The sequence below is a fragment of the Pipistrellus kuhlii genome, unplaced genomic scaffold (genome assembly GCF_014108245.1).
Source record: "Pipistrellus kuhlii isolate mPipKuh1 unplaced genomic scaffold, mPipKuh1.p scaffold_m20_p_2, whole genome shotgun sequence".
Taxonomy (NCBI): domain Eukaryota; kingdom Metazoa; phylum Chordata; class Mammalia; order Chiroptera; family Vespertilionidae; genus Pipistrellus; species Pipistrellus kuhlii.
The window spans coordinates 128,839,309-128,861,818 of record NW_023425515.1 but is presented as its reverse complement, the minus strand read 5'-3'; the positions used below and the strand labels follow the sequence as shown (position 1 = coordinate 128,861,818).

At 38.6% G+C, this 22,510-nt stretch overlaps 1 protein-coding gene across 1 annotated transcript in view; it reads left to right on the top strand.

The window, feature by feature from the left end:
* CCDC18 (coiled-coil domain containing 18) overlaps positions 1-22,510 on the top strand; it is a 125,974-nt gene that overhangs the window by 50,897 nt on the left and 52,567 nt on the right. Inside the window, exons 14-18 of the mRNA XM_036448023.2 lie at positions 10,691-10,825; positions 10,982-11,059; positions 15,664-15,780; positions 17,101-17,268; positions 20,805-20,947. Coding sequence (XP_036303916.1) covers positions 10,691-10,825; positions 10,982-11,059; positions 15,664-15,780; positions 17,101-17,268; positions 20,805-20,947 — 641 coding nt within the window. The remainder of the gene's footprint in view (positions 1-10,690; positions 10,826-10,981; positions 11,060-15,663; positions 15,781-17,100; positions 17,269-20,804; positions 20,948-22,510) is intronic.

The following is a 22,510-nucleotide window of genomic DNA, read 5'->3' as shown; positions in this document are numbered from 1 at the left end:
GAAATAAAGACTTAGAAAAGTTACTGGCAAGTACTATAGTTAGAATCACATTAGTTCTGAATATTTTTTTTATTAAATAAAGAACAACAGATTTTTTTATTTTATTTTTTTAATTTTTTTTTTCAACTATCACAGATGGAGGGCTCTGCTTTTTATTCATATAATCAACTATTCTCTTTCAGTGTTTTATAGGCAGGGCAATTTACAACAGTCAAGTAGCTCATTGGGAACTTGACAAGGGAGCAGGGGCGAGTTATTCGATCCATAGTGGATTTTGGTTTTCCACAGTAACATCTGTGCCCCATCTAGTAAAAACTGGTGGAAAATACAAACTGTAGAAATTAAACCAGTGTAACAATAACAGGATGCACCTGTACATTTCGTAGAATTAGCAGCAGCATTCTCTCAACACCAGTTTGAGATAAGTAAAACTGTATAGCACCAACTGGGACAAAATTTTAAGAAGTATTACACATTTCTCAGTGATGGGAGGTATCAATCATGGCAGAGACTGTTCATTCCTCCACCATCCATTCAACAAACATGTACTGGAGATGTCCATGCTCCAGCTTCTTTTTATTGGTTGATTTGCTAGTAGGGAGCTTATCAAGTTGAAAGCTGGTCTGCAGTTAGTTGGGGGCTTTTCTGCTCCCCAACTCTCATAATTAGATTGTGAACTCTTTGAGAGTAGGAACCCTATTTTTATTTGTCTTTGCATCTCCCACTTAGGTGGAGTGTCTTGTACCTGGATTCTTTTTTTTTTTTTTAATAAATCTTTATTGTTCAGATCATTACAAATGTGATCCTCTTCCCCCCCCTCAATTACTCCCCTTCACCAGGTTCCCACCCCACCCTCTGTCCTTTCCCCATCCCCCATTGTCCTCATCCATAGGTGCACAGTTTTTGTTCAGTCTCTTCCCGCACCCCCACTCCCCTTTTCCCTGAGAATTGTCAGTCCACTCCCCTTCCATACCTCTGATTCTATTATATTCACCAGTTAATATTGTTCATCAGATTTTTAAATTCCCTTGGTTTTTAGATTCACTTGTTGATAGCTACATATTTGTTGATCATAATTTTTATCTTTATCTTCTTCCTCTTCCTAAATAACCTCCTTTAGCAATTCATATAATTCTAGTTTGGTGGTGATGAACTCTTTTAGCTTTTTTTTTTATTTGTGAAGCACTTTATCTGTCCTTTGATTCTGAGTGATAGCTTTGCTGGGTAGATTATTTTTGGCTGTAGGTTCTTGTTATTCATCACCTTGAATATTTCTTGCCATTCCCGTCTGGCCTGCATGGTTTCTGTTGAGAAATCAGCTGACAATCTTATGGGTGCTCCTTTATAGGTCACTACCTGCTTTTCTCTTGCTGCTTTTAATATTCTCTCTTTGTCTTTTGCTCTTGGAATTTTAATTATGATATGTCTTGGTGTGGTCCTCCTTGGATTCCTTTTGTTTGGGGTTCTGCGGGCTTCCTGGACTTGTAAGTCTATTTCTTTCCCCAGGTGGCGGAAGTTTTCTGTCACTATTTCTATTAGTACTCTTTTTTTTTTTTTTTAATAAATTTTTATTGTTCATATTATTACAAATGTTCCTTTCTCCCCCCCCCTTCTCACCCCACCCTCTGCCCTTTCCACACCACCCATTGTCCTCATCCATAGGTACACAGTTTATGTTCAGTCTCTTCCAACATCCCCCTCTCCCTTTTTCCCCAAGAATAACAGTTCACTCCCCTTCCATATCTCTGATTCTATTATATTCAACAGTTAATATTGTTCTTCAGAATTTTTTTTTGTTTCCTTGGTTTTTAGATTCACTTGTTGATAGTTACGTATTTGTTGTTCATAATTTTTATCTTTATTTACTTTCTCTTCTGAAAGAACCCCCTTCAGCAATTCATATAATTTTGGTTTGGTGGTGATGAACTCCTTTAGCTTTTTTTTATTAGTGAAGCTCTTTATCTGACCTTCGAATCTGAGTGATAGCTTTGCTGGATAGATTATCTTTGGCTGTAGGTTCTTGCTATTCATCACCTTGAATATTTCTTGCCATTCCCGTCTGGCCTGCATGGTTTCTGTTGAGAAGTCAGCTGACAATTGTATAGGTGCTCCTTTATAGGTAACTACCTTCTTTGCTCTTGCTGCTTTTAATATTCTCTCTTTGTCTTTTGCTCTTGGAATCTTAATTATGATTTGTCTTGGTGTGGTCCTCTTTGGATTCCTTTTATTTGGAGTTCTGTGTGCTTCCTGGACTTGTAAGTCCAATTCTTTCACCAGGTGGGGGAAGTTTTCTGTCACTATTTCTTTCAGTATGTTTTCGATATCTTGCTATCTCTCATCTTCTGGGACCCCCATAATTCTGATGTTGGATCGTTTGAAGTTGTCCCAGAGGTTTCTTACATCATCTTCAATTTTCTGGATTCTCTTGCCTTCTAGCTTCTGCAGAGGAGTGTCTTCTGGCTCTTTATGTTCCAAATCTTTGACTTGATTCTTGCGATCTTCCATTCTGTTTTTAGGACTCTGTATAATATTTTTTATTTCAGACAATGTATTCTTTATTTCTTGTTGATCCCTTTTCATATCCTCATAGGTCTCATTTATTTTATCGGCCTTTTCTAGGAAACTCTTGAAAAACCTTATAAGTGTGGTTTTGAACTCTATATCCAGTCGCTTTTTGTCCTCCATTTCTTTCGTTTGTGATCTATTTGGTTTAGGCATTTTCGCAGGCAGCTTTCCTGATGGGGCGGGGTTTCAGGGTGGAGCCTACAGCCTTGGCTTCCGCCAGCCCCGCCCTATGCGACTCCTGAGACTCAGGGTCCTTCAGTACTTGTTGTAAGCGCCTCTGAAAGAAAGGTGCCCTCGATTTTCGCCTGCTGCCAAACTGTCTATGCTCTCCCCCAATGAGTCCGGTATTGGGGTTCAGTTCAGTTGGTAGTGGGATTGGAGGTGGCGTTCAGAGCAGTCTGGAGCCCTTGTGTCTCTTTCCCGTCAGGGCAATCCCGCGGCACAGCCGGCCGGCCCTTCTCTGCTCGCAGTGTGCGCGCCTCCGGGACCTCCTTTCGCCACTTCCTCGGAGTCCTGCCTTACAGCCCAGCTCCCTATGGATGAGCCTGGGTCCCCGGGGTCTGGCCTAGAATTGGGGTTCAGAGCAGTTGGAGCTGGGCCCAGCACAGTCGGAGCTTTTCTCTCCTTCCCGCTTGGGACCGCCAGCCAGGCACTCGGCCTCCCTCCTCTCCAGCTCTGTCCTCTCTGCGCGCGCCACGTGTCTCCGTACCTTGGGCTTTTACAGCTCCTCCGCGCTTCCTTCTGGTTTTCTCCTTGCTTCTTGTTGTAGAATTTCCAGTCAGTCAACTTTCCTGTAGTTCTGGGTAATGTCCATTTTATATTTTAGTTGTATTTTATTGAAATTGTTGTGTGCGGCTGCGGCTAGTTGCCTACCCGAGCAGCCATCTTGGATTCCTATTTCTTCTAGTACTCTTTCGGTATCTTGCTCTCTCTCTTCTGGAATCCCCATAATTCTGATGTTGGTTCGCTTGAAATTGTCCCAGAGGTTTCTTACACTATCTTCAACTTTCTGGATTCTTTTATCTTCTCCCTTCTGCAGAGGAGTGTCCTCTGGCTCTTTGTGTTCTAAATCTTTGTCTTGATTCTTGCGATCTTCCAGTCTGTTTTTAGGACTTTGTATAGTATTTTTTATTTCAGACAATGTTTTCTTCATTTCTTGTTGATCCCTTATTATTTCTAGTTGCTCCCTTTTCATATCCTCATAGGTCTCATTTATTTTATCGGCCTTTTTTAGGATATTGTTGAATAACCTTATAACTGTAGTTTTGAACTCAATGTCCAATCTTTTCTTTTCCTCCATCTCCTTCTTTTGTGTCCTTCTTCTTGTCTGCATTTTAGTTGTTTCCCTGATTTGATGGAATAGCTTTGTGTGCTAGGTGTTCTGGTAGAGCCCAGTAGCACAGCCTTCCCAGTTACCTGCAGTGGACAGTCTTGGTGTAGCCCTTTGTGGGCTGTGTGTGCAGTCTTGTTGTTAAGCCTTGCTTATTGTTGGTATCACTGGGAAGCATTGATCTCCAAGCCAATTGGCTGTGAGGATCAGCAGTGACTCAGCTAGGAGGGTTTCCGTACTCTGCTTGAATAGGGCGGGGTCTCGGGGTGGCGCAGACAATCTTTGGTTCCCTGTCAGTCTCGCCTTAGAAAAGTCCTGTTTGTGGAGAGTTTTGGAAGATTGGTTGCAGGCACGCGCACCTCTTTGGTAAAGGCGCAGACAAGCTTTGGATTCCGGCCAGTCCCTCCTTAGAGAAAGCCAGCCTCTGGGAGAGCTTCTGTGCTCAGCCACAGGTAGGGCGGAGTCTCGGGTTGGTACAGACAAACTTTGTTTTTCCTTCGGCTCCTCCCCAAGTCCCGCAGTAATGGCCTCTGGCTTCACACACCTCCGAGAGATCTCTGCCCACTGCCTGACAGTCTGGCCTCTCCCTGTCTGGGGCCGTTTATCAGAGCAATAGGGTGATTCTGTTTTCTTCTCGGACAAGAAAGCCAGCCGCGTTAGCTGTTCGCCCTCTCCACGCCAGGAGGAAGCCAGTAGCGAACTCAGCCCAGCCCGCCCTCTCTGCGTGCAGGGAGTAAGCCAGCAGCAATCTCGGTCCGGCCCTTCCTCTCCGCACCAGGATTAAGCCAGCGCCTTTTCGCGCACACAGTTCTCCGTACCTTCACAGTTCCTGAGGTTCAGCGTGCCTTCTCTCTCCTTCCCAGATGGCAGAGCCTCCTCTCAGCCAGCCGTCTGGCGCTTCAGGGCAATGCCTCCCCTGTTTTCCAGTTCTAAATTTAAATTTGTTGTGGTAGGCTGCATTCGGGTGTCTACCCTATGCCGCCATCTTGGTTTCTCCGAACAACAGATTTTTTAAAATTGATTTTTAGATAGAGAGAGATAGAAAGAGAAAGAGAAAGATCGATCGGCTGCTTCCTGCATAATCCCTACTAGGGATTGAGCCTGCAAGCTGGGCATGTATTCTGGCCAGGAATTGAACTAGTGACCTCTTGGTGCATGGGCCAACATTCAACCACTGAGCTATCCCAGCTAGGCCTGGGTCATTTTTAAATGCTTTTCTATGTATCACTCCTGCCATTTCTGTTTTAATCCTTTTCCCCCCAATTTAAATATATATTTTTATTATTGATAGTATCGAGTCTAGTAATAATTAATGTCGTTTTTAAACATTCGTTTAAAATGTTGCTTGGCGTTGACTTGTATTGACATAACCTTCAAACACGTGGTATCTACAGAACGTGTGAAGTGCAATTAACAAGTTTTGCTTGAAAAAGTTTGTGTTTGGTTTGGTTTTTGTTGCAAAACTAGGGCTAAGGAGATGGCGGATGAAGAGCATATTCGGCACTGCATGCTTTACGAGTTCCAATTAGGAAGAAAAGCAAGTGAGGCTGCAAAAAACATCTGTAGTGCTCTTGGTCAAGATGCAGTTAGTGCCAGAAAATGCCAGCGTTGGTTTGAGAAATTTCGCGAGGGAAATTTTTCGTTAGATGACAAGAGTGGTCGAGGCCGTGTGTCCAATTTTGATCAAGAAGCTCTTCAAGCTCTTTTGGTGCAAAATCCTCAAATTACCCAACAAGAGCTTGCGATTGTTCACAAAAAACAATTTCCAATCAATTGCGTGCACTTGGCAAAGTCCAAAAGTTTGGAAAATGGGTTCCTCATGAGTTGACCGACAACAACCGTAATCAAAGAGTCACAATTTGCAGTTCGCTCCTCTCTCGTCAAAACCGTTTGCCGTTTTTAGAGCAAATTGTTACCGGAGATGAAAAATGGGTGCTGTATGTTAATTTGAAAAGGCGGCCTCAATGGTTGGACAAAAATGAGGCTCCGCAGCCCACGCCAAAACCTGACTTGCATGCGAAAAAAGTGATGTTGTGTGTTTTGAATTTTAAAGGAATTCTTCATTATGAACTTTTACCATCTAACCAAACCATTACAAGTGCAGTGTATAGGGCCCAATTGGAAAGGTTAGCCCAAGCTTTAAGAGAAAAAGAACCCGCGCTGATTAATCGGAAGGGCGTAATTCTTCACCACGATAACTCACGACCGCATACTGCAAGAATCACTGCTGAAAAACTGCGCCAGTTGGAATGGGAAGTTCTCCCTCAACCTGCATATTCTCCTGATATTGCCCCTTCCGATTACCATTTGTTTCGTTCTTTGCAAAACTTTCTTCTTGGAAAAAAATTTAATAATGAAGAATGCCTCAAAAATGCATTGACCGAATTTTTTGCATCAAAATCACAAGAATTTTACAACAGAGGGATTAAAATGCTTCCTGAGCGTTGGGCACAAGTAGTAGAAAACAACGGCAACTATATTGTTGATTAAATTTTGTTGTATTGTTTAAATAAATTTGATTTAAAAAAAGTATTAGAAAATGACATTAATTATTACTAGACCTAATAGTACAGATATCTCTTATTTCTGCCGCCTTCCCCCTCTTCTCCCAGCCTCTACCCACCCCCCAATCATTATTTTTTCACATTACCAAACTAAGTGATTTTGTAGATTCTTTTCTATTAGAGATATCAGTTGCTTGAAGACTGGTTGAGAATAGAAGCACTCTTAACTGTGGGAGGAAAGTAAATAGTAAAAACGAAAGAAAAGAAAGAGGTGTGAGACCAAGAACCCAAAGCTAAGTAAAAAATATATTATTTGTATATGCTTAATAGCAGAATGGAGCTAATGAGGAAAAATTATGAGCTTGAAATGTGGAGCAATAGACATTATTCAGTCTGAGCAAAGAGAGAGAAACATTTGAAAGAAAATGAACAGAACCTCAAGGGACCTTTGGGACAATATCATAAGGTCTGACATTCATGTCATTAGAGTCCCAGAAAAGAGAATAAAATTGGTACAAAAAATTTTTTGAAAAAATAATGACTGAGAACTTCACAATTTTATTTCAGGAAATAGCTCAGCCGATGTGGCTCAGTGGTTGAGCATCAACCTATGAACCAGGAGTTCACTGTTCAATTCCTGCTCAGGGTACATGCCCAGGTTGTGGGGCATATTCTCTATCATTATTGATGTTTCTATCTCTCTCCCTTTCTTTTCCTCTCTCTGAAGTCAATAAAAACATATTTTAAAATAAAATAAAGCCTTAACTGGTTTGGCTCAGTGACCTGCAGAATGAAGGGTCTGAGGTTTGATTCTGGTCAAGGGCCCATGCCTGGGGTTGCGGGCTTGATCCCCAGTTGGGGCGTGCAGGAAGCAGCTGATCAATGATTCTCTCTCATCGTTGATGTTTCTCTCTTCCTTTCCTTTCCTTTCTGAAATCAGTAAAAAATATTTTAAGATAATAATAACAAATAAAATAGAAGGAAATAAGTTTACAAATTAACAAGCTTAAACAGGTTAAAAAAAACAAACTTTAAAATACACCAAAGTTCTTGCTGAAAAACAAAAACAAAAATATCTTAAAAGCATCAAGAGAAATAACACATTGCATATAGAGGAACAAAGATTAAAATTACTGTAGATTTCTCAGCAAGAACTATGAATATTAGAAGAGAAAACATTTTGTGCTGAAAGAGAAAAATCCATAAACCATAGAATTCTATGTCCAGCCAAAGCCAGTTTGGCTCAGTGGATAGAGCATCGGCCTGAGGACTGAAGGGTCCTGGGTTCGATTCCAGTCAAGGGCATGTACCTTGGTTGCGGGCACATCCCCAGTAGGGGGTGTGCAGAAGGCGGCTGATTGATGTTTCTCTCTCATTGATGTTTCTAACTCTCTGTCTCTCTCCCTTCCTCTTTGTAAATATCAATAAAATATATATTAAAAAAATAATAATTCTATGTCCAGCAAAGATATTATTTAGGGAATATGAAGACATTCTTAAATGGAAGACAGTTTAGAGATTTTGCTACCAGTGTAGTTCTAAAATAAGGTTTTTTAAGCAAAAAGAAATAACACCAGAAGGAAATTTGGAACCTCAGGAGTGAGGGAAGAACAACAAAAACAGTAACTATTTGGTTAGATACAATGCACTATTTTTCTTCCCTTAAGGTTTTATGACATCTGAAGAAAAAAATTATAGCGTTGTCTATTGAGGTTTTAATATATGTTGGTGTAATACATTGAACAACTACAACATAAGAGAGGAAGTTAAGGGATGTATATTATATAAAGCTTCTACATTTTACTTCAAGTGACAAAATTTAAAATATGAAGAATTAAATATGTATATTATAACCTTAGCAAAACCACTAAAAATAACATAGTAAAGAGCCAATAGATAAAATAGAATTCTGAAAATATTCATATATTGTAGTTAAAAAAGACTGGTCAGTAGAAACAGGAGGGAAAACAGGATTCAAAGAGAAAACTAATAATGAAATGATATGTTTAACCATTTGTACACCAAAAGCATCTATAAACGCAAGCAGTGGACCTTTTTCAATTAAATTCAAAATATTGTGGTGGTTAACTTGTTAAATCCAATCTTATCAAATATTTATTTTTTAATTTATTGATTTTAGAGAGTAATTGAGAGAGAGAGAGGTATAAATTTGTTGCTCCACTAATTTATACATTCATTAATTGCTTCTTGTATGTGTCTTGACTAAAAATCAAATGTGCAACCTTGGTATACGGGAACGACACTAGCCAACTGAACTCCAAGTCCAGGATTCAAATATTACTTTAGATGTAAATGTTCTAAATACACCAAATAAAAGATGTGATATTGAATTTAAAAAACTGACTCAAATATATATGCTCTTCAAGAAATCCATCCTATATAATAAAACCCTAATATGCAAATTGATCAAACAACAGAATGACTGGTCGCTATGATGTTCACTGACCACCAGGGGGCAGAATGCTCAACACAGGAGCTGCCGTCTGGTGGTCAGTATGCTCCCACAGGGGGATCGCTACTCAGCCAGAAGATGGTGGCACACTGTGGTGGTGGCAGGAGCCTCTCCTGCCTCCACAACAGTACTAAGGACCCCTTGGGGGATGTCCGACTGCCAGCTTAGGCCCACTTCCCGAGGTGGCCCTGACTGCGAGAGGGCGCAGGCCGGGCTGAGGAGCCCTCCCCCCAGTGCACAAATGTGCAGAATTGGGCCTCTAGTGTTAAATATAAAGATACAGTAGAGAGGTTAAATATAAAAGGTTGGAAAAAGATGTCCCAAGCAAAAAAAAGGAAGCTGCAATGGCTATATAAATATCAAAGTGGATGTCAAAAGAAAAATAATTGCAATTGAAAAAAAGGAACATTACATAATGATAAAAGGCTCAAACAGTCTTAAATGTTTAGGTACCTAACAAAAGAATTTGAAAATACATGGAGTAAATGTGGAGAAGTCTGAAAGGAGAAAGAAATTAATACAAAATTATAGTTGGAGACATCAACACTATTTTATGTAATCAACACAATAAGTAGCCATTAAAATCAGCAAGGATAGCCCAGACAGTGTGGCTCAGTGGTTGAGTGTCAACCCATGAACCAAATACTAGAGGCCTAGTGCACAAATTCGTGCATGGGTGGGGTTCCTCTGGGAGGCCTGAAGGGATCGGGCCGAAACCTGCAGTCCAATGCCACCTGCAACTCCTACCTGCTTCTCCACTCATCCCTGCCCCACTGTGTCTGCTGTGGGCTTGAGCCAAATCAGTCCCAATCAGAAGAGGCTCACAGCAGTGCTCACCAGCCATGAGTCCTGCATTTGGGCCCTCCCAAGGGAGTGGCCTGTGGGATTGGGTTGAAACCAGCTCTTTACATCCCCTGAGGGATCCTGGATTACAAGAGGGTGCAGTCCAGGCTGAGGGACCTCACAAGTGTACGATCAGGCTAGGGCATGTCCAGCCCATCTTGCTCAGTCCTGATTGGCCAGACCCAGCAGCAAGCTAACCTACCAGTCAGAGCATCTGTCCTCTGGTGGTCAGTGCATGTCATGGCAAGCAGTTGAGCAGCCTTAGCATATCATTAGCATATTACACTTTGGTTCGGTTGTTCTGCCATTTGGTTTATTTGCATATTACCCTTTTATTATATAAGGGTTTCACCCAATAATAGAATATACATTCTTCTCCAGTGCACCTTCATGAAAATGTGCACTAAGGTATGCCATACTCTAGGTCAAAATAAACTTTATCAAATGTAAAAATTGAAATCATATATAGAATGTTCTCTGACTTTATTGGAATTAAACTAGAAACCATTAAGATATCTGAAAAGTCCCCAAATACTTGAAGCTAAGCAACACACTTCTCAATAACCCATGGATCAAAGAGTAAGACTTGAGGTTAATTAAAACAATTTACACTGAATGAAAATGAAAACACAACATAAAAATTGGGTGTAGCTAGAGCAGCTCTGGGAAGTTTATAGCATTAAATGCATATATTAAAAGCTCAAAAAATCATGTACAAGAATGAAACACACCACAGAATGATACAGTTCAATTTCAGTCTAGTACTAGTGAAGGAGTAAAGGGATAAGACATGGGCATGAGGTTTCATTTCTTCTCTAAAAGGAGGGAAACTAAAGGAAATTTGGTAAAAATGCAAAAATCTATGTAATTTCAGTAGTCATTTAACATATGAGTATTATATTTTTTGTGTATTAAAATGTTTTAAAATTTAAAAAATTAGACATAAAAATTAATATATCTTATTTTTATGTTAAGCTTGAATCTCAACTACAGAAAAAAGACCAGCAATTTAAAGAGCAAGAAAAGACTATGTCCATGTTGCAGCAAGACATAATATGCAAACAGCATCATCTTGAATCACTAGACAGACTGTTGACAGAAAGCAAAAGGGTAAAACCATCTTTATAAAAATACTGTTTAAAAGCTGAGTAATATTTTAAGTTTATGTTTCTGAACATACCTTTCTCAGATGTTAAATAGCATGTTAGTAATGCTAAAATATTTATAAGCATACTTATATTTTTGCTTATCAATCTGTGTTTTCAGGAAATGGAAAAGGAAAATATGAAGAAAGATGAAGCTTTGAAAGCATTACAGAACCAAGTATCTGAAGAAACAATCAAGGTAAGGATGCTAATACTTAAAGAAATTAAAAAAAAAAATTCTTAGTCCTGACTGGTGGCTCAGTTAGTTGTAGCATTGTCTCATATACCAAAGGATTGTGGTTCATTTCCTGGTCAGGGTTTCGGATTTGATTCCTGGTTGGGGTGTGTTTATAGGTAATCAATTGATGTTTCTCTCGCACATGGATCTCTCTCTCTCTCTCTCTCTCTCTCTCTCTCTCTCTCTCTCTCTCTCTCTCTCTGTGTGTGTGTGTGTGTGTGTGTGTCCTACTCTCTTTTTCCCTTCTCTCTCTAAAAAAAAATCAATAAACATATTCTTAGATGAGGATAATAAAAATGCTTTAAATTTTTTTTTTCTTAATGGGGACATTCCTGTGTTTTTTCCCCCACTTTTTTCTATAAATTGTAAAAATTATCAATATAAAAATAAATTAAGAGGTAAAGATTTTACCTGGTCAATAAACTTAGTAGCTTCTATAAGTATATTTTCTTCTATGTGAGTTTTGATATTTTTCTTTTTTATATTATCTAACCTCCATTTTTTTTTAACATTAACTATGTAATAATATTACTAGTTAAGAATTAATAGTGAAAGTGAAGGGAGATGAAACTATAAGCAGTCCAGTTTTATTTCTTTCTACCTGTTCTAAGTTTAATTAGGGGGTAGCCAAAACCGGTTTGGCTCAGTGGTAGAGCATAGGTCTGCGGACTGAAAGGTCCCGGGTTTGATTCTGGTCAAGGGCATGTACATTGGTTGCGGGCACATCCCCGGTAGAGGGTGTGCAAGAGGCAGATGGTCGATGATTCTCTCTCATCGACGTTTCTAGCTCTCTATCTCTCTCCCTTCCTCTCTGTAAAAAAATCAATAAAATATATTTTAAAAAAAATAAAATAAAAAAGAAACTGTAGCCTGGAGTAGAGCCAAGCCCCTGCTCACTCCAGCTGCCACCATTTCTGTTAAAAAAATAAAAAAATAAAATAAAATTAGGGGGTAAATTCAGAATTTCCAGATAAAATACAGTTTTGTGGCTAATATATCTTCATGCTTAAAAGCATGGACTTTGGAGCTAAATTGACTTAGGTTTCAGTTCTGGCTTCATGATTTACTAACTGACATAACCTTAGCTAGGTTTTTTTTTATTCTCTCTGAACTTTAAATTTTTTTATCTATAAAATCAGAATAACAATAGTATGAGATTCAAATTAATGAGATGCATAAAATGCTTAACATATGCTAAGTTACTCATAATTTAATACGTAATTACTATGTATTTAGTATTTTCTCAGTTGCATTTTTAGTGTTAAAAATAGATCCAAACATACTGCTACCTTTATTCTGTCATATATGGCTTGAGTATAAAGGAATTTTTAAAAATCGGTGTTGTGTAGTACTTTCATCTAGTATTCTGTTTTTAATCTATTTTGTGACCTTGTATACCCTGTAAACACAATTATATGTTTATTCATAATTTTCCTATAGTATTTCCTGAAACTTTTAACATTTCATGCCATGTCAATTCATTTATTCATGTAAAACTAACCTCTAAGATAATTAATACTATTCAAAATCACTACTGTACAAAGGTTGTGAGCATGAAATAAACTTATTAAATAAAATTTATATTGCCACTTAACTCCTGTTTTTATTTAAACCACCTAACACATCTAGCCCATCATCTGATAAGTTATTTCTACATATTAATAGCCAGATAAGAGACAGGAAGGAAATCAACAAAAGAATGAATTATGATGTTGGTTTTATTCCCTTGGCACCTTTAATATTATAGTTTTACTGTCATTGAGGGGAAAGTCAAAATTAGAAACAAAATTCTTATAACTGAAGTTAGACTGAATAATTCTTTTTTTTTAAATTGATTTCAGAGAGGAAGGGAGAAGGAGAGACAGAAACATCAATGAGAGAGAATATGCCCCCTACTGGGGATCGAGCCCACAACCTGGGCCTGTGCCCCTTGACCAGAGTCGAAACGGACCCTTTAGTTCACAGGCTGATGCTCTATGCACTGAGCCAAACCAGCTAGGACTTAAATGATTGATTGATTGATTGATTGATTGATTGATTGATTTTTAGAGAGAGGGGGCGAAGGGAGAGACAGAAAGACAGGCATCAGTATGTTCTTCCATTTACTTATGCATTCTTGTGTATGTACTGACCTGGGATTGGACCTGCAATCCTAGCGTATTGGGACAACGCTTCAACCAGCTGAGCTACTCAGCCAGGGCCCAGTTTAAAAATGTATCACTGAGAAAAGTATGATACAGCTTCTAGCTTAATGAGAGCTAGAAAATTGATGGGAAAATTCTAAACAAGTAATAAGAAAATCAGTAAATTAAAATCATTTTTTAGCCTGATATTAAATAGAAAATTGAGAGAGTGTTTATTAGATTTAGATTTTATTTATGTATGTTTTGTTTGTATTTTCCACTCTAGATCCTCCTCCCAAGAAAAAGTCATAAGGCGCTGGGGGGAGAAAAGGAGCTTAGGTATTTTGTTGAAGAAAGGGTAGTGTAGAATTCCCATCCAGTTGCCCCCAGGCTGGCCCGTGTTGCTCAATGGTTAAGCATCTACCCAGGCACTAAGAAGCCCACTAGTTTGATTCCCTGTCTGGGTTGTGATCTTGATCCCCAGAGCAGGAGGCAGCTGATCGATAATTCTCTCTCATCTTTGATGTTTCTATCTCCCCCTCTCGCTTCCTCTCTGAAATCAATAAAATATACTGAGAGTGAGAGAGAACACTCGAGAAGCTCAAAATTACTATAAGGAAAAGAAAGGAACAAGATCTGATCCTGGAGCCAGTGCTCCTGACCACTGACTACACGGCACCCAGCACTCGGCTGTGGACCAGACACCACGGCACCCTCCGTGCAAGGCACCGAGCCTGCGAGGGTTACCTGCTGCGAGGGTTATCTCCCCCGGTGTTTTTGTTGCTTTCGAATTAAGTTTATGTTGTCAGATCCAATCACATAGGGCTCTCAAGTCTTGAGTTTTTGAGAGCAAAAACATGGTGCATACTTAGCAGGGGTGGGGAGAAGGTGCAGAGGGATATGATTTGTAATCAAGAAGGAGGTGAGAGGACCAGGGATCTTCTCTACCTTTTAGGAGATGGTTACATGGTGCCTAAGGGAGGCACCAATATCCAATAGAATTTGGTGACTCTGTTGAGGATCTCTGTAGATCTATGATCTACCCACTCTGAGTCAAGCAGAGTCCTTTTCCCTGACTTTCCCAATGGTAATGTCTCAAAAATCCATCTTCAATCAATATTAGCTGAGAATGAATACAAGCTGATTGCCTTGGTTCAGTTTACTAGCTATGCATCCTTTATCAAGGCACTCAGGCTCTGAGCTTTGGTTCCCTAATGTGTAGAATAGTGATGGGTGTACCTTCCCCTTAGTAGTTGTGAAAGGCATTAGTCTATTCACAATATTTCAATTGTATTTTCATCCCCTTTGAAGTCACTGTAACCATGACCGTATGACCTGATTCAAAGCAAAAGCAGCCTTCTCCTATTTTTTCCCTAGCTGACAAAAACACTTTCACTTTCTACTGACTTCAGCATTAGCACAATATGACAGTTTGTACTCACTTTGTTGTTTTTCTTGATCAATAAGAGGGAAGGTGATTCCTTGCTACCAGAAACTTTCAGAGTTGGTGTGCAGTTCACTTTTTAACTCCAAGAGTTTCCAGCAGCCTGAGTCCCTGAGTGTCTTTGATAGCACTGTCCTACCTGCCTAGTTCTAATCATTGCTGAACAGCTAGCATGAGTGAGAAATAAACTTTCTGTTTGTTTGTTTTAAGCCAAAAAAAAAAAAGAAAGAAAGAAAGGAACAAGATAAGAATCTTATTAGCAGATAGGATATGGAGCATGTATGCAAACTGGCTCTTGAACTAAATTTTCAAAAAATAATTTGTTGATTTGGGTTATTTGCTGCTAATTTTCTCTTTATATTAAGCACTTACAGTTATAAAACCCTTGAACCAAGTTACATTGCTGCCTTTCTAAGACTATTTTCACTGATTCAAAGCAAAAGCAGCCTTCTCCTTAGTTATTTTTTCCCTAGCTAACAAAAACATTTTCACTTTCTACTGACTTCAGCATTAGCACAATATAACAGTTTGTACTCACTTTGCTGTTTTTCTTGATCAAGGGAATGTAAGGAGTAGGCTCAAATACTGCTTACCTTTTTAGTGTTTGTTTTACAGGTTCTTGATGGCTGGCCCCTCTATTTTACCAGCCTTATCTCCCAAATGCACATCTCTAACAAATTCATATATTGATACGCTGAGCTCCTGCCAGCTTCTCACCATTCCCTTCTACATGCTCTCTCTTCCTGGAATGACCTTTTACACTTGTTCATGTCCTACTTATTCTTCAACTCCATTCTCTGGTTTCCCACTTTGCAATGAAAAAATCAGTTTTTAAATAAATCTCTTTTGTAATAATATTTTATGTTCTAAGTTTGACTATATATTCACTGTTTGAAGCAGTGAATTAACATTAGGACATAAATCTATAAAATGTTGAGCATATAATAAACACTTATTAATATGAGCTGATTTTCCTGTTTCGAATTTTTGCTGCTTAGGTCAGACAGTTAGATTCAGCATTGGAAATTTGTAAGGAAGAACTTGCCTTGCATTTGAATCAATTGGAAGGAAATAAGGAAAAGTTTGAAAAACAGCTAAAGAAGAAATCTGAAGAGGTAAATGAATATTTTCTTTACATATAGAATATTTTTCAAGTGACTTCTTTTTGAGATATTGTTTATTTTCAAAAAACTTTACAAGTACATCTATTTTTTAGAAAATAATATTTTTATCAATAAATATTTTATTGATTTCAGAGAGGAAGGGAGAGGGAGAGAGAGATAGAAACATCAATGATGAGAGAAAATCATTGATTGGCAGCCTTCTGCACACCCCACACTGGGGATCAAGCCTGCGACTTGGGCATGTGCCCTGATTAGGAATGGAACTGTGACCTTCTCGTTCATAGGTCAATACTCAACCACTGAACCACACCAGCCTGCCTGATTGTATCACTTTAAATCAAAGTGATATGAAGGAGCTAAGCATATCAAGATCATCTAATTAACCACCTTCTTTTGGGAGCAAATGAAGAATATTATAAAATATTCATTAAATTATACTGCATTGTTTATTCAAATTTAAGTAATTTTTTTGGCAGATTTTTTAGACTTTGGAAAACTAGGACAAACGGCATTTTCTTCCCTCTCAATATAAGTGCTTTCAGATCACTTTAAAGGTATCTTTTTAAGCAATTTGCAGGAATGCAATGTTCAAATCTTTAAATATTTGGAGTGAATAAGTATGATTTCTTAGTTTGTATTGTCATTCCTTTATGTGTTTTTTGGACCATGAATATTCAAAAGTGCATTGCTAGGATATATTCTTACAAACAATAGCAATAATAGCAACAATAATGTAATAAATAGCACATAATACTTGTGCAGTGCTTTTGTGGCTATAGTTTATTTTTACTAAGGGAAAAAGATACCTCAATAGAAGTATGACAAAACTCCTGGCCTGTGTTCTCTTCCTTCTTCTGGGAGGGGTCACATAGACATACTTCTTTATGTAGCAGTGAAATATGGTAACATCTACACTATTTCTGCCCAGGGAAGCCTGGTTATGACTCAAAAGATCAATATTTTTTATTGGGGAGAGGGGGACTGGTCACTCAGGAACAGCAACAAGTATCAAAATTTCAAAAGGAAAGCATGATTCACTGTCGTAATGTCCTAGCCAGACAAAACAATTTTGACATTCTCTTAGGGAATGTCAAAATCCACATTCCCAGACATCATCCACAGGCCAACCCTATAAGCATATCGCCTCATCAGAAAGCTGGACCCTGCCCCTCCACATAATAACCTATAGCCATAAATATAATTGTCCCACGTGGCAAGTGTGATAATTATCTAACAAGGCAGACAGCTTTGATATTTTGTGCTTTTTATTTGAAGCATGTCATTATAATGAGAAATGTATATATTTGTTAGGTATATTGTTTACAGAAAGAGCTAAAGATAAAAAATCACAGTCTTCAAGAGACCTCTGAGCAAAATGTTATTCTACAACATACTCTTCAGCAACAGCAGCAAATGTTACAACAAGAGACAATAAGAAATGGAGAGCTGGAAGACATTCAAACTAAACTTGAAAAACAGGTATATATTATTGGTCAAAATAATTTTACTTGTATGAAATAGAAATTTTTACAATTGATAATACATTTTGTTAGTTATATAAATTGGTGTTCAATATCAAAGATTTCATATTATAAGAAATATTCTGTATTAACATTGTAAAATGGATAAAGTTCTAGTCCTGTGTAATGTGGCACATTTTGTTATTCCATACAACTTACTTATAATCTAGGCTTCTTTAATATTTTCTTTCTTCTTGGATCTGAATATAATTCCTATATGAATCATCAGACTTTCCAATTTCTTCTTTTTGGGTTAGGATTTGTGATAATTCCCAAAGAAATGCCAAAGCACTGCACTAAAAGAAAAATCACAAAGGATACCACTTCTAAAAATAAATTATGTCAAAGAAAGTATCCTTAGAAAATTTATACTAGAACCTAATCTTTGCTCTTTCATTCATTACCAAATTCATCTGAATTATTCAGATACTGTATTTAAAATCTTTTGTTCTTTTTCCCTTTTCCAACTTTAGAGAAACATGTAAAGTAGAAAATGATGGTTCTGCATAATCTCACAACACCTCACCTTTATGGCTTTTTATCTATGTATTCTGAATTCATCCTCAGCCTCTCGAATGGAATTGAAGAATCTCCTCTCAATACATTCAGACATTTCAGGCAGATATTATATATTTTCTTTTCTAGAGACATCACTGCTGTGACTCTCCATCTCTTTTGTTAAAGTGTAGACCTATTGCTTGATATGCCTGAGGTAAAACTTTATTATGAAGTATTTCTTCATCTTATCTGTGTTAGATTCCCACTTCCTAGATACCTTGTCATTGATCTGGGTTTTGCAGGATTGATTATAATTCTTGTTCCTTCTGGAGTTGTTTTTATTTCTCAAATGGTATTACAGTTTTCTCCTGTTTTTTCCTCCCTAAGTCTGTCAGTTCTTTGGTATTTTTTCATTTGGTGATTTTATTTCTTCATGATCTTTATTTTAAGAGATTTTTATGTTCTCTTTCTTTGAGGGTTTAAAGGAATTTATATATAAAAATTTCTTCAATATTTGGTGAATATTTTCCTAGCTTGCATTTCTGTTCCATTATGCATAGATCCTGTGCTATATTCTTTCAGATTATTACTCATCTTTAGTTTTTTTTCTGCTTATGAATGTGCTATCAAATTAAGCACAGAGTAGAGAGATTTTTCATAGTTCCTTTCCCTTTTTATCTGGGTATTGTTTTAATTTTATTCTTGATGTGAATAAAATTCCTTTAACCCCCCCCCCCTCTCTCTCTCAAAAAAAAAACACAAAAAAAATTAAAAAAAAAAGAGTATGAGGTTCCTGAGGAATTGAACCCAGAATACCTATGAAGTAATTTGACTTGTATAGGACAGTGGTCGGCAAACTCATTAGTCAACAGAGCCAAATATCAACAGTACAACGATTGAAATTTCTTTTGAGAGACAAATTTTTTAAACTTAAACTTCTTCAACGCCACTTCTTCAAAATAGACTTCGCCCAGGCCACAGTATTTTGTGGAAGAGCCATACTTAAGGGGCCAAAGAGCCACATGTGGCTCGCAAGCCACAGTTTGCCAACCACGGGTATAGGAGAAAGAATACCTCCTTCACTGTAGCAGAACAGAAGGAAGAAGGAATAGGAGTAAATACAAGTCATGTTGGGAGTGAATGCAGGTTATAATGTTTGAGGGTAGATGGGAATCTTGTAATCCTTCACTGAATGAGCCAATTTGTGAAGAAGGAAAGGAACATGATTTGCCAAGAGAAGAAAAAACATTTAAAATGGGGTTAATGAGAAGAATATTTACCATTATTTTGTCCAATTTTAAAAAAATATATGTTTTTATTGATTTTAGAGAGGGAGGAAGAGAAAAGGATAGAGAAATGAAAATATAGATCAGCTGCCTTTTATACCACCCCTTACTGGGGATTGAGCTTGGTTGTCCCTGAGTGGGTATTAATACTTTATACTCTGAATTTAGTTCTTCATAGAGAGGTTTTTAGAAGATCAGGGAGGATATTCAAGTCATTGGCTCAAAGTAATTGAACTTGGGACTTCTTGGTTCATGGGTCGATACTCAACCACTGAGCCACATTGGCCCACTTGTTCAATTCTTATTTTAGTACTAGAGGCCTGGTGCATGAAAGTCATGCATGGGAGGGGGGGGGTGTCCCTCAGCCCAGCCTGTACCCTCTCCAATCTGGGATCCCTCTTACAATCTAGCATTACTGGCTCCAAACTGCTCACCTGCCTGCCTTCCTGAGTGCCACTAACCGCTTCTGCCTGCCAGCCTGATCACCCCCAAACCACTCCCATGTCAGCCTGATTGATGCCTAACTGCTCCCCTGCCAGCATATTTGCTCCTAACTGCCCTCCACGGCAGGCCTAGTCACTCCTAACTGCTCTCCCTTGCAGACCTGGTCACTCCTAACTGCTTGGTCCCTTCCCTGCAGGCCTGGTCACCTCCAACTTCCCTCCCTTGCAGGCCTGGTCCCTCCCAACTTCCCTCCTCTGCTGACCATCTTGTGGTGGCCATCTTGGGTCTATATGGGGGCAGGATCTTTGACCACATGGGGGCAACCATCTGTGTGTTGGATTGATGGTCAGTCTGTATATTACTCTTTTATTAGATAGAATAGAAGCCTGGTGCATGGGGGGAGGGGCAGCTGGTTTGCCCTGAAGGGTGTCCCGGGTCAGGGTGGGGTTCCCTTGGGGTGTGGGGCAGCCTGAGCGAGGGGCCTGTTGTGGTTTGCAGGCCAGCCATGCCCCCCAGCGACCCAAGTGGAGGCCCTGGTATCTGGGATTTATTTACCTTCTACAATTGAAACTTTGTAGCCTGGAGTGGAACCAAGCCTTCTGCTAGCTCTGTGGCCACAGCCATTTCTGTTGGAATTTATTTACCTTCTATAATTGAAACTTAAGTGGAGGCCTGGAGGCCTGGGAGGGCAAGGGAAGGTGGAAAGCTTGGCTTCCTCTATCGCAAAGCCTCCCTCCTGTTCTCCCTAGCCTCAGCCATCTTGGTTGGGTTTTTTTCATATTTGCTCCTGATTGGCTGGTGGGCATGGCTTTGTGGGTATAATGAATGCATGGTCAATTTGCATATTACTCTTATTAGGATTATGATGTGGCCATTTCTATAAATATGTATAGAAATGAAATACATTATTAAAAATTGTTTTACTTTAATATTTCAAAGCATTACAGTAAATCCTCATTTAACATTGTTGATAAATTCCATGACTTTAAGTGAAATGACAAATAATGAAACCAATTTTAGTGTAGGATACTGATATAAATGAGTTAGGTTCCTATGTACCTCATCAGAATTATAATGAAACGACACTGAATGAAATGACATTATTCAGGGAAATGCTGTAATTCCTGGTCTATACTTTGATTTTTTAAATACATCTTAAAACTGAATGATATGCTAGGCTACACACACACACACATATTTTTTTTTCTTCTGAAAAATGTTGAGCTGTGACTGAATTTAAAATTCTTACTGAAAACTTCTTTACAAGGTATCAAAACTGGAACAAGAGCTTCAAAAACAAAGGGAAAGTTGCACTGAAAAGTTGAGAAAAATGGAGGAGAAATGTGATGCAGCCACACATGAAGCAGATTTGAAAAGACAGAAAGTTATCGAGCTTACTGGTACTGCAAGGTAAAATGAATATGATAGTTTTCATTTATCTTCCTCTTTCAACATCAGTAGTATCTAAGTTTCAGTATCAGAAAATGCTCAAGGAAGCTTTTGTTTGAGGCAGTAATTTACCTACTGTCTGTGTTCCTATAGTGTTTTTTTTTGCACCTCCCTCAGAACCCTCCTAATGTAGTTCCTTAAGACCAAGATAATATCTGGTTTATTTTAATGGGGCTCCTACAACAATTAACATAATTCCTTATACCTAATAGGCATTTAGCAATTGTTATAGTGAATTAAATTGTGGAAAATATTAAAATTTTCAGGCAAAGATGTGTACTCATACAAAGAATGGGGTTGAGTTATCTATGGGAGGGAGTAACTTAATAAAATAAAGCAGTGGTTCTCCACCTTGACTGAACTTTGACTGAACATTAAAATCACCTGAGGAGCCTGGCTGGTATGCGCAGTGGTTGAGGATCAACCTATGAACCAAGAGGTCACAGTTTGATTCCCCGTCAAGGCACAGGCCTGGGTTGTGGGCTCGATCTCCACAGCGGGCATGCAGGAAGAAGCTGATCAGTGATTCTCTCTCATCATTTATGTTTCTATCTCTCTCTCTCTCCCTCTCCCTTCTTCTTTGAAACCCATAAAAATTTATTTAAAATATAAAATAAATAAGATCACCTGAGGAGCTTTGCAAAGTACCGATGCCTGGGTCCTACCTTTAAAGATTCTAATTTAATTTGTCTAGGCTGGGTCTAGGTTTCAGTTAGTAAAGAAATGAACCCATGAGCTCCCAGCTTCCCCAGACCTCTTCTACTTTGTCAACAAAAGTTGACTTAATTGTCCTAACAGGTTTGGCTCAGTGAATAGTGTGTCGGCCTATGGACTGAAGGGTCCCAGGATCGATTTCAGTCAAGGGCATGTACCTTGGTTGCGGGCACATCCCCAGGAGGGAGTGTGCAAGAGGCATCTGAATTGATGTTTTTCTCTAATCAGTGTTTCTATCCCTCTTTTTTCCTCTCTGCAAAAAAATCAATAAAATATATATTTTTTAAAAGAGTTGACTTAATTAATAATACATTCATAATTAGCCCGCCATTCTACTGATAGGAGATGAGAGTTAATTATGCACTTGAACTAAAACCACATGTTACCAGGCTTCTTCTCCCCTACTGACAGGAGTAAAGATAGGGCCTTTGTGCCTTAAGGAGCAATTTGCTTCCCCAGATGTCTTCAACTCTCTCAACAGGGTCAAGAGGATATCCTATTTTTCAAACTAGGACCACAGTTCTTCAGACTGTCTTTCTTCTATTGACAGTCCACTAACACAGCCACACCACCAGTGTGTCCCTTAATTCCTCAAGGATTAATCACATTATAACTTTATCCTTGGTTATGCAAAATACCACTAGAAGCTATAGATTTTCAGGTCAACCCTTATCTTCCATAGTAACCTCTTCCTTTCTCCCATCTCACTCCACTTTCTGAAAGACTTCCATTGTGTCCTCTGGAATTCTCAGTCTATCCTGTGACACATCTATATCCTCAACTTGTTTTCTTTACTTGTAATAGAAATCT